Genomic DNA, 16,343 nt, shown 5'->3' with positions numbered 1-16,343 from the left:
TACTAAAGCACATTTTAATTTATTTACTAAAGGATTCACCTTCATTCCCAGGGTTAAGGCCAATATTGTTAACCTACTAGTGGATGTGAAGATGTTTATTAGACAGAAGTATTTAGAGCTGTTTTTTAATGGTAGAGAGAGGGGAAAAGATATTTCTGTTTTAAAGAAAAATAGTACGTTTATTCCACCCCTACACCCACAGCTCAAAAACTTTGAGACTTCACTAGAAGAATAACTTAGGGAGAAACTAAAATACAAGGTGAATTCAAATCTTTCCAAAGAAGAATTGGATATTTTAGCATCCTGTAAAGAAAATAAAAATCTTAGGATCATGAAGCCTGACAAGGGGGGCGGTGATGTTTTAATGGACCAGATTTCCTGTGATGCCAAAATGTTTGAAATGCTTAACGATGAAAATACCTATAAGAGGGTATCAGTGAATGAATTCAATATAGCACATTAGGAAACTTGCGGTATGTCTGAATGATTTGGTATTAGAGGGACTAATAGACCTTGAAACTTACAATTTGTTATATGCTGAGAAACCTAAAGTTACCTCCATGTTCGGCATACCTAAAGTCCATAAAAACCACAGAGATCCACCTTTAAGACCTATAGTTTCGGCTGAAGGTTCTTTAACAGCTCCCCTTGCTAAGTATATAGATGTTCATTTAAAACAAACAGTGATGGAACATCCCAATATCTTAAAAGGTTCATGGGATTTTTTAAGACATATAGATAATACTGACCAAGAGAACACTTCTTTTGTTATAACCTTGGACGTAGTGGACCTGTTTACATGTATTCCCCATGGTATAGGTCTAGCTTGGTTCGAGGAATTCTTGGAAAGTAAAAATGCCATCCCCTTTAAGGTATTTCGTACATGCCTAGTACTCATGGATTTAATTCTAAAGAATAACTTTATATATTTTCAGGGAGAGTACTATAGGCAATTAAAAGGGGTGACAATGGGTGCACACTGTGCACCCACATATGCCAAAATTATTTTATTATATTGGGAGAATAAGTTTGGTTTTAATTCAGAGTTCCATCAGTGTTGGAATTATTATGGACGTTTTTTGGATGATGTCTGTCTTTTCTGGAATAGTACAGAAGAAAAATTTGTAGAATTTTATGAATTTATTTTAAGTACAACAGAATTTTTAAAGTTTACTTACAATGTTGATTTCAGTGAGCTTTGTTTTTTAGATGTTAATATTCAGAGAACCAATACAGGTTTTAAATCTAAGATTTACAGGAAAGGAACCTTTTCCAGTACATATTTACATTATACTAGCTCTCACCCGCCACACCAAAAGAAGGCAATTGTTAAAAGGACAGCTGGTGACAGCAAGTAGAATGACCTCGGATGAGCATGATTTTAAACAAGAATGTGACTATATTGTAAATATGTTTAAGGAAAGGGGTTACCCAGGTGATTTTTTACAAAACATTATTGAAGAGGTAGTCAAGGCAAGGACGACTAGATTTTCACCTATATTAGGAAATATTGAAAACACAGTAAATATGAACAAACACCACCTGGGTGGGAAACGGTGTCAGTCTGCCTTGACCATCACATATGACGGGGAGTTTTATTTGATTAGAAATATTATTAATAAGGAATGGAATAAATTTGCTAGTTTAACTGATTTGAAATTGAATTTTGAGGAACTTCTCAGGTTAACATACAGAAAAGGTCGTAATATTAAAAATATTATAGGAGGAGCCAACCACAGCCCGCAAAAAAAACATAAGAAAGGGACAAGTAAGTGTGGTAGTTGTCCCTATTGTTGTAATGTGAGGGAAAGTGAAAATTTGTTTTTCAAAAAGTAGAGGTAGACTTATTACAACAAAGGGTTTTGCAAATTGTAACACTAGTGTGTTATAGTATATATTGCAGTATGTGAAGTATACGATTCCTTCTGTATTGGTAAAACCGAGAGAAAATTAAAGCAAAGGATATATGAACACAATTATGACATGAGGAAAGGAAATGTTAATAATGCCTTATACAAACACACATTAGTATGTGATCAGGTGAAACTCCAGTTCTTTGTTATAGAAGTGGTTCCTGTAGATCCCAGGAGAGGACCATGGAAAGCTTGTTTAGAATATAAAGAGTTATATTGGCAAATAATATTGGATGCCAGTAGCTCCCCTGGACTGAATGAAATGGTTTCCCTAAAACCTGTTTTAAAATTAAGATCTGCAAAATGATAATATAATATAGTATATTTGTGCATATCTATAGAATTTTTATAAGATTTTAACTTATGTTGAATGTTGAACAAACATTTACTATTTAACATGATCAGATATTCATTTTCTTTTTAAAAAATTAATTGTTGTTGTTGTGACTTTCGGCTTTTCCTGGTTAGGGATCGCCACAGCAGAACTCCAGTCCGCTAATGATTGGCAGTGGATTTTTACATGCCGAGTTGCCAGCCCTGACGCACAACCTTCAACGAAGGTACGCACATTCACGCATGTTTCCACACAGGAGACGCTCTAGCTGAGAATCGAACAGGACAACGTCTTATTGTGAGGCGACAATGCTACCGCAGCACTACCACCGCATTGTACCTTTTGTTATTAATTTTATCAACTACCACCACAAGATGGTGCTAATGCACAAGATTCTCATTCATTATAATTTGGACGTTTATACAAACTTAAGTTATATGTACAATTTTTAACATTTGTACAAGTTACTTATATTCTTTTTATCAACAGTATATGTATTATTTATTGGTTGTGATTTTAGCAACACTTGAAATTTTATAGTTACAAGTCTGTCTTTTATGTTGTTTGACTCACACATTTAGTTAAGTGTATTTAATGGGTTGGATGACTTGACTGGATTAAATTAAATTACAAATGCATATATAGGGAGGAATTGATGTGGTTACTTCATTCTGATGAAGTTAGCTGACGAAAACAGACAAGACAACTGTAGCAGCGTTATTTGTGTGAAGTCTACCTTCTGTGGTTTGTGCAATAAAAGTTTTTCATACATTATAGCTGGAACAGCTGTGCCTTTTTTCATTTACTCTTACAAAGTAATCCCAGATGTTCCACCCAATCAAAGGGAACAAGCAGTGCTAGAAATACAAATGCTGCTACAAAAGTGAGTCATCCAAGAGGTCCACCCATATCAGATAGCATTCAGAATTTACTCAAGGCTCTTTTTAGTTCCAAAAAAAGACAGGGGACTGGAGATCTATTCTAGATTTCGGCAAATTAAACAAATCAGTTCTTTGAACCAAAGTTCAGTTCATTTTTCCATTCCTGAAAAAGGATGACTGGATGTGCTTCATAGATCTCCAGGATGGGTACTGTCACATAAAAATGCACAGGCGATCCAGGAGATTCTTACGCTTCCGGCTGGGAGCCAGTCACTACCAGTTCAGAGTACTGCCCTTTGATATCAGTAAAAAATAAGAGCTACAATAAAGCTAAAATTTGTATGAAAAACTGAATAAAAAAAAAAACAGCAACATACTATATTTAATAAAACAAAGATAAAAAAGCAAAGCTTTCAGGTTCACATAAAACCCTTTTTCACTGCAAAGTAAAAACATTCAATCAAGACATAATTAAAAATATACTCATATAGTGGCACAGCCAATAGAATTAGGTGAACACTTAACACCATTAATTAATGTTTTTAAAGGAATAGATGTGAATTTCTTTAGAAGGAATCATTTCAAACACATCTACTTGTGTCTCAAGACAGGTTTAAGAGTTACCATCTAATTAACACCAGAGGAACAATCTGCCTGTAATTGTAGAATCCATTGATATTCCTCAAGTTCGAGCTTATTGTTCAGGTCACTTCCCCTCATGTTCCTATTAACTATATCTATCACTCTATAAGTGAAGGTGTGATTTGAACCATTCTCCATGGTGTGTTTAGCCAATGCATTAGTCAGAATATTCCTTCTAGTAGTACTTGATTTATGCTCTGTTATTCTGTCTTTTAAACATCTTATCGATTTACCAACATATAAAGCTGAACATATCTTACAGGTTGCAAGATGTACTATATTATGTGTATTGCAAGTAGCAAAACACTTAAATTTATGTCTTCCTTGTAGATGGATGTGTAAAGTTGCAACCTCTATAGAGTCACAACAACAATTGTGGCAGGGATGAGCGCCGCTCCTATAAAACTGTGCAACAGTTAGGTCACACTTAGTATCTTCATAACATAACATTTGTTTTAAACTCAAACAATTCTGGTAAGCAAATCTCGGCCTATTACCTATGATACTATTCAGTTCCTATATTGCTCTTAAAATACCCCAATTTTCCATTGTAATCTTTTTCACACCATCGCTACAGCTTCTAAAAGTAGCAGAGAGACACTCAAGCTAAACTGTATTTTGATAATGATACCATGGTGGATGAAACGGTCAATGTACCCAATAGAGATAATGTACTCTGCTACTCTACTACTTTTAGTCTTTTTTTTTTTTTTTTTATATATTGGTCTCACCACAACCCCCAGGGTGTTCACCAAATGCATGCTAGTAGTAGCAGCTCACTTGAAACTGCACGGATTCTAAGTGTTTCCATACCTAGATGACTGGCTTCTCACTGCCATGACCAGGCATCATCTTTTAGAAGCCAAAGAAAAGGTTCTTCAAATGTGCTTCTCCTGGGAATAACTGTCAACTACGAAAAATGTTACTTAGAGCCAACCAAGTCCTAGAATTCCTCCACGAAGGTTACAGACAGTTCAGACACAAGTTTCAAGCATAATTAGCAAGAACAAAGTGCAAGCCAAACTAATTCTCTGAACATTGGGATCCATGGCAGTATCAGTAACTCTTGTACCCCTGGCCAGATACCATATGCAAATTCTTCAGTGGTTGCTTGTGGCACAATGGTCCCATCCCATGTCCGCACCAATTTCCATCACCCGAATTTGCAAGAAAGATCTAACATGTTAGACTCATTCAGAACAAATTATACAAGGAAGTCCTTTTTCTCCCCCTAAGCCCAAAGCCACAGTGATCTTGAACACCTCTCTGTTGTGGTCGGGGGAGCATTCCAGTGGAAATACAGTCCAAGGCACTTAGTCCTCAGTAAAGGCCTCATCACACGTTCGTGTTCTAGAGATAAGGGCTGTGCTCTTAATGTTGCAAGCTTTTCAGGATGCTCTCCCCTCCAGAATGATTTGTGATTCAAACAGACATTGTGTCAGTAGTGTGGTATAGCAACAAACAAGGAGAAACCAGGTCCTGTCCAGTATGCTGAGAAGCTCTGATCGAGTGTAGCAATCTCATCAAACCACTTTCTCATAGCAACACACATTCCAGGAAGTCCAGTGTGATAGCAGACAAATTAAGCAGGTCCATTCTTCTACCTCATGAGAGCGTCAGAGATAATTTTTGGGTCATGGGGCCCGCCTTGCTGTGAGCTATTTGCCTGTCCCCTGAACAACAGATGCAGCAGGTATTTTGCCCTAATTCCCCCAATGGGGGAAAACCCAGGGGATGCTTTTCTCTACAATTGGCCCCCAGTCTCTCTTATGCCTTTCTACCAATATCTTTGATACCCAAATTTCTTCAGAAAGTCATCGGGTTGAAGAGCAGAGAGATCCTTATAGCCCCCTTTTGGCCTCAACCGATTTGGCTTTCCTTCCCTTGGCCTCACCTAATCAAACAACTTTGAATACCGGATCCAATACCAGATCTCCTGTCCCACCTGATACACAGTCCATTCCGACTTTCTCAAACTGATGGCTTGGTATCTCCACTTCCAGTAGTAGCCAGACAAACCTATGCTCTCTTCCCCTGTTTGCATACTACTATTATCTCATAAGCCTTCCACACAAAAGCTGTATTCTAGTAAGTGGAAGAAGTTTGTATACCTACAGAATGACATTGACCACTTTTTAGCCTCAGTTCATGAAATCCTCAAATTCTTGGCATTCCTTTTTGAGAGTGGAGCTTCTGCCTCCACCATCAGTGTTCAACTAGCAGCCATCTCCAACATCCATATTGGTTTCAAATACTCTTCTGAGGGCTCTCACAAACTTTGTAAGTCTTTCTTGAGGCGTACTGTTCTGTTATGACCTCCCTTCAATGATTCCAGCTTTCTCTCAGGCTTAGACCATCCATGCACAACATATGTGCAGAGGCAACATGGGCTAACCCCCATACCGTTTATTACTTATTACAAGTTGGATCTGGTCTCCAGGGGTAGAGCACCATTTGGCTCAATAGTGCTTAGAAATATCCTTCCTTCATCCACCCAGGAAGTGAGGTAGCTAGGGACACTCTGTCCCATCCGTTGAGGATAACATGAAAATTGACAACTTCAGATAAAGAAGTTATGTACGCACCGTAACATTCCATCTGAGATTCTTTAGGAAGAATGGATGATTTATGCCTTATCACATTCTGGATGATCATTTTTAATGGTGACTGACCCAGACATGGTCCCCCGTGGAATTTAAAATTTTTCTTTCCTTTTCTTCTTCTGCTTAATCTGTCAGCAAACTCGATCTGAGGTAATGAACCACTTGCATTATAGGTAGAGAGGGGAACTCGAGAGTTTTTGCTTGCCATGAGTTTTAACAAGGCTGAGTCGGTTCCAAGGGATCGGAACCGAACCCATCCGTTGAGGATACATGAAAATCGACAACTCAGATGGAGCATTATAGTGAGTACATAACTTCTTTTTTCCCAAAACTTTGCCACTTTGATGTTTTTCAAAAGATCAGTGATACATTACTGACTGTTGTAATCTGTAGTATACTTTTGCATACTTTAAAGTATTAATCTGCTGACTCTGTGCAGGCATAAGCCGCATTTCTGGTCATTAACTACCCAAGAAGCAAATATTAGAATGATTGAAATTTGCATAATATAAAAGGATAAACAAAACCTTAAACATTTCTGAAACAGAAACCATTAAACCACCAAGCAGCAACCTTCAGGTTCTCTTCTTTCTGCCTTTGGATGTACAACCTTTCCTAATTCCCATTCCATTCTTAAGCTGTACTAGAAATGCTTTCTATCCAAATCAACCAGGGCATCATCCACTGTGCCATATAGCTTCTAGAGCTGCTTGACATTGCTTTGTCCTCCTATGTCCTAATTTCCTCCACTTCCCAAACAGCTCCCTCCATTGTGGGGCTTACCCTTTACTTCCACCTGTGCCTTGTTAGTGCCTGTTTTCCTGCTAGAGTTATCACTAGAACTTCCACTTTTCGCTGTAACAGTTTCCCAAAGTTTCTACACAAACCTAAGAAATAATTCATCTCCTGTATTTCTTTCCCCTCCCACAACACTCCTTGGATGAGTTCTGCTATTCCTTTTCTGTATTGCCACGGAAGTTGTACATCTCCAGAAACTGTGCTGCCAGCTTCCACCTTCCTCACATCTTCATCTGTTACTTTCTGCTTAGTTGAAAACCTTAGTAATCCTTTGTGGGGTATAAAAGTACTCATGTAGGCATTTCCATGCAGAGATCTGAAAGGCACTGGAATTTTCAGCATTGGGGACATTTTATTTGACATTTTGGGACTTTAACTTACAGGAGCTGTGGGAGAAGGGTTGCCAAGGCATAAAGAAAAATGATACTTTCTGATTCACTAAGTTGGTAAAAACAAGTGTAATGATCAGAGGTTAGCGGTATTTGAAAGCTGGAAAAATGGCAGCTTCTATTCCTTGGCCTCCTTATGCTTCTGACATTTCTAAACAAGTCCAAATTCTGTCCCTACCATCTTCCTTTCTACTGAAGAGCTTCAGTTTAACGCTTGCTGTTAACCTTTTTTTTAGTGCTCATTTGTCTCGCCTTAACTCGAGTGTACCTGTATAGGAATATAAGACAAGGTGCAAGAACCAGATGTGATCCTAGTGTGGACCATGAAAAGGGCTGCTTTGGTTGGCAAAATCACTGTCAGTTTTGGATGGGTGGACTTTGGGGAGGGGGCGGTTGACTGTAGGCTAGTTTATAGTTTATATGGTATTTGCCTTAGGGACACAGCAAGCATCTAGCAGTCTGTAAACCAGAAATTTGTAGGAGGACATACCGGATGAAAGCAGTGATGTCAAGGTTCCTGATGGCAAAATTAAGCTTTTCAGCGAATTTCAGTATGAATTCACTCCTGGTAGATGTGTCAGCTAGACTAACATGATCCAATTGAATGGCTGGTTCATGACAGAGGTAATTCTGTGTGGGCTTCAGCAGAGCCTGTCACTTGGCCATACAGTACATACTCCTGACAAACTTGAGATAGTAGTAAACATATCTAAAGTGGTAGAATCAATGGAGTCACAAGGTGGAAAGGCAGTGTCCTACATCAGATGCTGGTTAGACTGTAGTTGGATTACTGTGTGCGGTTAACAGATGTCTTGTAGTAAATATAAAATTACAGTATTGGAAAAAGTACAGAAGAAGGTGGTTGGGTGAGTGCATCATACAAAGAAAAGCTAAAGAGTGCACATTTCTTTTAGCTGCAAGAGGGGAGGGATGAAGAGTATTGTACGAGTACAATTAAGTACTGCATGTTAAACTTGATTAGTTAGTCCTGTTAAAGAAGCAGAGAAGACAATTGGTAGACCGTCTGACCACCAAATAAAAAGGAACACAGTTTTAATTTTGATGAGAAGGTATTTCACTCAGAGAGGGTAAAAGGTGACATTGGTTACTGATCAGGGAAAAAAAGTTAAATTTTGTTTCTGAAAATGATTTGACAAGTTATATGCAAGTCAATGTTTTATGCTTGTTGAGTAAAAATGGACATGATTGGCCGCTTGTTTGTAATTCTGTTTACTCTGCATATGCTCAGAAACTGTGATAAGCAAGGACTGCTTGTGTTTGAGAAAGATGATTTTATTAGCATGAGCTTGTATGGGTGAACGGGGAAGTAAGGCTGGCTGAATAGGTCTGTTGATGGTTTGGAAAGGCCCGTCTCTGTGGACAGAAAAGTGGTCAGCAATACCGCTCTCCATATTTATAAAACACAATTGATGCATTTGTCACAGAAAGTGTTTGTTCAGTACCGTGCACTTTTGGAGAAAACATAATTGCTGGCAACTCTTGAATATTTATTTACTGACAGTTGATTACTGAGAAGTCTGACTGGGTAGGTGTCTGTTTTCAGTGGAGGCCTAGGGAGAAAAGTTCCAAAGTATTAAAAACATTTTAAGAACAATAATTTTAGTCTTCAAAAATAATACAAAAACATGTACAGTTTCAGTAATTATAACAAATTAGACATAACATGGAGACATTGGTTAAGAATAGATAAGTTTTATAGGACAGTAATTTAATAGTTGGAAAACTTTTAGTCGGTTTATAGAGAAGTTAGTGTAATACAAACAGGAATTGCAATACAAAGTGAGAAAAGCAGGCTTGTGGTAAAAGTCTGAGGTGTTTACTAGACTGATGACCACAAGGGCCTTTTTAAGCCTAGCCTTGCATCCCAAATCTCTGACAAGTTCTGATACCCTTGATAAATGGAAGCGGGGGTTTGGGCGATGAAACATTTTCAAGCAGGGGTCTGGGAGATGAACCATTTACAGGTTGCCTGTGTCTATTAGAGACATAGGTGCCAAACCAGGGATGAATTTCCGGTTTATTTAGAGAGAAGGTCTGGGAGAGAAATTGATAGAAATAAGGAAGTGAGTGAAAAAGGGAGTGTAAGGTACATGTTCAGAGTTAGGTATGTGGTCTATCCTGGTGTTGAGGAAGAACAGAACCATCTCTCTTCTGTGTTTAACATATTTGTTGAAATAAAACTTACTTTTTTAACCTAATATTTCGTTTTTGGCGTAACTAGATTGGATCTGGACTTGAACTGGCAATATTCTTTGACTAGTTGCGTAAGTAAAGCAGTCATTGTGGCCCACTTGCAATTAAATACTCATTTTTAGAGCGTGTACATTTTCCTGGTCACCATTTTTTTATTGTGTACTTTCAGTGGAGGTTGGGCACAGCACAAAATTACTATTTGGGGGGAGTGTGAGTAAAACCAGCTGTATGTGCATTTTTAATTACCCGTAAATAAGTAAAATGTTAATTGTGTTATAGCAGTAAACCATTTCAGGGTGTGTGCATTTGGAGCACTTACCTGTTGGTAGGGTCATTTGTGTAAGTGTTGTAACCAGTCCTCACCGACATCAGTAAGTAAAGACATTTATTGCTAAATTAAAACGAAGACACTATTTAAGGATTTGCTTAAAGAATAAGACGTTAGTACATAAAGCAAGTTTAGATAGCTGTGCTTTTTAGCCTGTCACATAGGAGACTTTAACTATAGAACTGAATAATATACTTCATGCCGTGTGTGTCATTTTGAATTCTTTACTTTGCAAAACACATTTCCTTTCATTAAGTATGATGTTTCTGTGAAAGAGTAACAGAAAAGTGAATTTGGAAAAAAAGTCTCTGTAAATTGTTTTGACATTGATTTTTTTTCCTGATTTTATTTTAGGAGAAAGGCCATATAAGTGCCAGACCTGTGAACGGACATTTACTCTGAAACATAGTTTGGTCCGGCATCAGCGTATACACCAGAAGGGCAAAGATGCCAAGAATCACAAGAAAGTAAATGACACAGATGGAGCACAGAGCAGGTGTGAGGACAGTGAAAATGAGTCTGTTCACAGCAACACAAACCCTGTTTCAGAAAGCGAGGGTGAAACAGGTTCCATGTTTGGCCTTGTTGAAAAAAGTCCATTACCTGAAAGCCAGAAAGTACACTCTGTTACTAGACCGAAGTGTTTTAATGACAAAAGTCCAGCTCAGCTGGCAAGTAGTAACCCATTCACAGAAGCCAACAAAGGGACAGTGAAGGGAGCTCAGATTAAAAAGAGTAATGTTCTGAAATCTCTTGGTGGTTCTGATGGAGAAGTTCCTTCAACTTTCATTCAGGGCCTGTTGAAGAGTCATGAAAAAACTCCCAGGAATCACCACCTTTCATCTACAGAGTCTGCCCCACAACTGTTAGGAGTAGAATGAACTTGGGGAAAAAGATCAAAAACATGGCAGTACAGCTTGAATAAGTGCCCATTTTGAGACTGCCATCACAGTATTTAACTGTGAGACCATGGTAAAACTATATTTACTTCCAAGCTAATGCAATATATTGATTTGAGTGCCTTACTACTTACTAGATATTGTTTCATATTCTGGATTTTTTCAGAAATGATTTTTATAACCATTTTAATCAGACTAGGTGATAAATCATACATCAAAGCATTAAAACAATTTGTTTTTGTATTCATCAGTGTTTGTGTGTGTGTGTGAAAATCTTGTGTGTACAGTTCTAAGTCAATGCTTATTTCTATGTTGGAGAAAAATGCTTGAATGCAAGAGGTGATAACTGGAATAAATTAATAGTCTCTGGAATCCCAGCAGCATTCAGGAAGTGATTTCCCCTTTTTCTGTTTTCAGTTCCTGCAGATGCAAATAATTCTTGCAGTATACCAGTGCAGCAGTGTGCAATTTGTAACAAAATGCTTGCTGACTATGCCAGTGTTGCATGCTGTGTTTGAAACACTTTCTTGTTTTTGTTTTCTAGATCATTGTTCAAATGTTAGCATTTAAAATACACAGTTTGGCTGGGAAAATGTTGACCATTATGAAGTATATTTGTTTTCATTTATCATTGTCATGTTTACAGTTCAGCATTTAACTGCTGGTACAAATTAGATAGTTTCAGTGTTCCAGTTTATTAAACTGTGAACAGCAAGCACAGTTAAATTCTCATGTCCACCATACCCTGAGAAATTCTTCTTGCCAGTTTTAAATTCAACTGAAGGGTTCCAAAGTAACCCTGGCTTTATTAAACTTATGGCTGAGGTGCCATTTTGTTTGTTTCTGGTGTTGCATTTCTGTTTAAATTTTTTTTGAATGGAATTATTGGGTGTTCTCTGCAATTTGCAGAAGTATGTGGGCAATATTTGCCTGGCCAGAATTATAGTAAGTGTTGACATTTTTTTTTAACTTCCTCTTGTTATACTGATTACTTGCCCAGATTTGCTAAGAATTGAGGAACAACTTGTTGATGTTCTTCTAAGACAGTGTATGCTTAATTTTACACAGCAGTGAGCCTTTAAGTATTTTCATTATAAAATAACACAAAATCATTTTGCAAAGCATTTTTGAAAAGTTGTATTACTGGAAGTTATTGCAGAAGAGTTTTGTTGTGAATGGTGTTGAATCTTTACATTCATTACGTGATTCAGTCTTCCAAAAGCCTTACTGTAATTCCACATATTTGAACTTAAAGTAAGATGTTATATGTATTAAAATTAAGAAAACTCAGAGAATGTTTAATAATGTATTTTCCTAAGGTATATGGGGTTGGTGCTTAAACATGCAAAATGTATTTTCATATATATTCTTTTAAGTGAACTGTATCCTACTGTATCTGTGCATATGTTCAAAGCTTATTGGTGTCATCGGTTTTGTTTGTTCTTTTGCTTGTTCTCCAGGATGTACAGGAACTCATGTGGCTATAGCAGTGTTACGTCTAGATGCTGTTTGTTTATGCCTGGCTTAGGGACCCATAATTTCTAAACCAACAGTGATTGAAGAGAGGTAGAAGTGGTAAAGTAGTCCAAGGTGGAATATTTGGCATAAACCTTACCCTCTACTTGTCTTGTTCTCATCTTTGCATTCGAATTACAGTAGCCCTCATGGATCTAGATTTAAATGAAACGCCTCTTAGGTATGCCCTTTGGACTAATTTGCATAAAGAGAATATATTAAAGGAAAAGTGAGTGAATAGTGGTTCAGGTATATGTTAATACTTTTATATCTCCCACCAGGAAAATACTGCACAGTAATGATGAAAAGCCATGTAACTGTACATTACAAAACTGATTGTGCAGATTAACTCCCAACACTTGGCTGGGACATTTATTAGCAATAATCATTATTGATCAGAAGCTTTATTAAAACGTTATCTAGCTTAGTAAATGGTTTTGCCACATTTTAACTGAGATTTATTTTAGTGAAGTTTGTCTGATAATTTTATTTTTTTTTCAGATATTAAGCTGTGAAATTTATTATGTGTTAAAACTATGGGTGATTGTTAGATTAGCCTGCATGCTGTATTAATGGGTTTCCATACATTGTGTGTTGCAATCCTTTTTCCTCTCTCAGGGCTTTTATAAATTGAGTCATCTGAACTTCAATTAAGCATGGACTTTTTCAGTTTATGGACTTAAAACTGAGATAAACCCAATCACTACATTAAGCACTTGACTGTGAAAAAGAAAAACTTAGGGTGTTTTTAGCAATTTTATATAGCTGTTACGTTTGACTATGTTTGTTTATATTCCATTTTCTCTGAAAATCCAATCTTTGCTTAAAAAGGAAAAATCAACTACTTCAGTCTGCATATCTTAACAGACTGCAAAAGAAAATGCAGAATCCATGTAATCCTAAAAGGGAAACTTGAACTGCTGCTACGTGTTGTGTACAAGACTGGTTATGCCACACGAACAGAGAATCACGTTTGTTTTGGTACTTTTGCTTCTGTTTCTCTTTCTTTCTCTCACTGTCGCTCTATCACTCTCATTCTGTCATTTTTTTTAGTTGTATAATACTTCCATTGCAAAGAAGAGAGTTGTTCTGTATCAAAACATCTAAGCAATAAAATTTCAATATTTGATTTTTGATGATCAGTCTTGTGTTTAAAATGCACCTGCCTCAAGTCTATATGGCATAAGAAAAACTCAGTGAATGTAAAAGTTTATATTCATGAACGGTATTTGTTTACTAAGAAGAAAGGATTCACATTTTGCCATATGTGCTCAAAAGAAGTATTTTTGTCATACGTCAAACACCTTTGTTGTCTGCAGTTCAACAGTTTCATTGCAGCCACTTGTGTTTTAACTACATCATAGAAGTCATATTTTTATGGTACTTTTACATCTTTTATGGTTGTGTAATGCACACATTACTTGAAACAAAGCATTTCTGTGTCAGTCTAGTTGAGTAAAAAATGTTCAATATGTAAATATTGTTGGATTTCGTTTTTTTGTATAAAATGCTTATTACATGATGATGTTTGTCCATCTGCTCATTGATAAGAGTATATACAGTCAAGAAACGCAACAGTTTAGTGGGTTGCAGTATTTCCCATTTTCTTTCTGTCAGACTGTTTTTGTTGCTGTTAAACGGTACAACTTCACATTTTTATTTGCATTTTACAGACAGAATATTTTTCAATCTTTGTTGCAGTCTGGTTTATTAGGTGATGTTTGTATTTTTTGGTTAAGATGTGAAGAATTATGGATGTTCTTCGTCTTTCACTGTTGCAGTCATCATGTTTGGGTTATCTGCTTGCAGCAGCCCTCAGTCGGCCTGATTATCAAAGTCTTGGGACCTAGGGTGGTTGCTGTCTCATCTTCCGTGACGTCAGGGAGTCAGGGGTATAAAGCATGCAGCCAACAGCATTACATCAGTCTTTCTTGCTGTGCGGTGCCCGAAACAGAAGCAGTTCATAAGTGCCAGTCGGTTGATTCCTGAAATTTTCATTTTCGAGCTTCAGAACTGAAGTCTTCAACTAAAGCTAAGTACCCCTTTGGGGGAAACTTTTTCTTGCTCTAAACCAATGTCAATAAAAGTCAATAATTGTATTTCTTGTGGAAAGCAAATACCTCATAAAGATTTTCATTCATACTGTATTCCTTGCCTAGGCCCTGACCACGACATACCTCGCTGTCGGTTTTGTGCCTTATTTACGCAACAAACTATTCGTCGTCAGTATAGTTACGCTTCTAAATATTTTGGTACTTGGTTCAATTATCCAGATATGTCTTCGGTAAGCCATCCGACTACCAACATTCCAAAAAAACGCAAAGATAAAGACAGAGACATGCCGCCTAGGTCCAAAGCTGCCGACGATGCTTCTCCTAAGCCAGTTGCCAGTTTACTGGTACTCAGTGAGATGCTTTCACAGCCCCTGATACCCGCAACTTCAGATTTGCAGGCCTCTTCTGAGACCCATTCGGAGTCTGTTATGCCACGAGATGCTTCAACTGTTGAACCTGTGGATGTCTGTTCCTTGGATGGGACCGGATCCCCTGTGCAGGCACCGGCTTCTGAGGGTGTATTCAGACCTACTAACTTGTATATTAAACTGACGCCATCTTCTTCTTCAAGGCCTAAAACTCGAACCATGCCTAGAAAACAGACTCCCAGACCGCATGGTTAGGCCTCAATCCCTAAAAAACAAATAAGAATGGCTGAAGACCTTATTAATTTAATCAGGGGAAGCCAACCTCCCCCTTCTAAGAGACCTAGGACTGAGTTTGCTTATGATACTTCTGACCGGGATTCTGAAATTTCTGTTTCCTCTGATGACCAGGATTTACCCTTAACTACCTATGAGGATTCTGATGCTGAGGACTCTATTCCCTCTGCCCCCCCCCCAGAGGATTTCTCTTTTGGTGAAACCTTGCATACTCTTAGGGAGCATTTCCTCTGGGAAAGCCAGGATTACTTTGATTCCAAAAAGAGGCTTAGGGATTTCTTACTCCTGCCCCAGCACAGACCTTTAGCTATCCCTCATGTATTAGACATTGTTGATGATGCCTTTTCGGAATCTAGTTTGGCCCCTTATTCTTTGCCCCCTGCTCCCAGAAAACACGACTGATATTACAGGGTTCCTGATTCACACAAGTTCCTTTTTAAAAATCCTACTGCGGATCCTGAGACAGTTTCACAGGGACCCAAGGGCATTAAGGTTACTACTATCAAAAATCCTACCCCCTCTGACAGAGACTCCAGGGCGCTGGATAGATGGGGTAAGAAGGTTTACACTTCAACTTTGGCCATTAGGGCTTTAAACTGCCAGTTTCATATGTTAAAGTATCAACAACATGTTATTGGATTGCTTAAACAGAAAATTATGTTGATTCCTGACTGTGCTGAAAATAAAGAATTACAGGATTTAATGCATTCTGCTGAACAAGTTGGAAAACATACTTTGCAATGTGGATTTGATTCATTAGAGGCCTCTTGCAGGGCTGCTGTTACTGGGTCTGTGCTCAGAAGGCATGCTTGGCTTAAGGAGCAATCTTTGTCTGATCATGTTAAAGCTAAATTGTTGGATGCTCCCTTAAATCAGGACCGCCTGTTTGGCAACAAGGCTGAGGAAGTTCTTAAAAAGATGGAAGACAAAGCTAAGTCTGTGCAAACTGTTAAAGATTTCTTACAAGTTCAGCTTCCTAGATATAGTAGGCACTGGCCCTCTAAGAATTGGTCCTTTCCTGCCCCTTCCAGGTTTTCTCAAGCCAAACCCAGACACAGCAGAAACCCCAGGATGTTCATCATGTTTCACTGTTGCAGTCATTACTCTTGGG

At 37.8% G+C, this 16,343-nt stretch overlaps 1 protein-coding gene across 1 annotated transcript in view; it reads left to right on the top strand.

Annotated features, from left to right (window-relative positions):
- Positions 1-13,650, top strand: part of RREB1 (ras responsive element binding protein 1) — a gene marked incomplete in the record, with an annotated part of 464,399 nt that extends 450,749 nt beyond the window's left edge. The window contains 1 exon segment of the mRNA XM_044064859.1: positions 10,457-13,650. Within this exon segment, the coding sequence (XP_043920794.1) occupies positions 10,457-10,983 (527 nt within the window).
- Positions 13,651-16,343: the final 2,693 nt, after the last annotated feature.

This window comes from Protopterus annectens, chromosome 3.part0 (genome assembly GCF_019279795.1).
Source record: "Protopterus annectens isolate FY-2018-M chromosome 3.part0, PAN1.0, whole genome shotgun sequence".
In the NCBI taxonomy this organism is placed as follows: domain Eukaryota; kingdom Metazoa; phylum Chordata; order Ceratodontiformes; family Protopteridae; genus Protopterus; species Protopterus annectens.
This window is presented reverse-complemented; position numbering and strand designations above follow the sequence as displayed.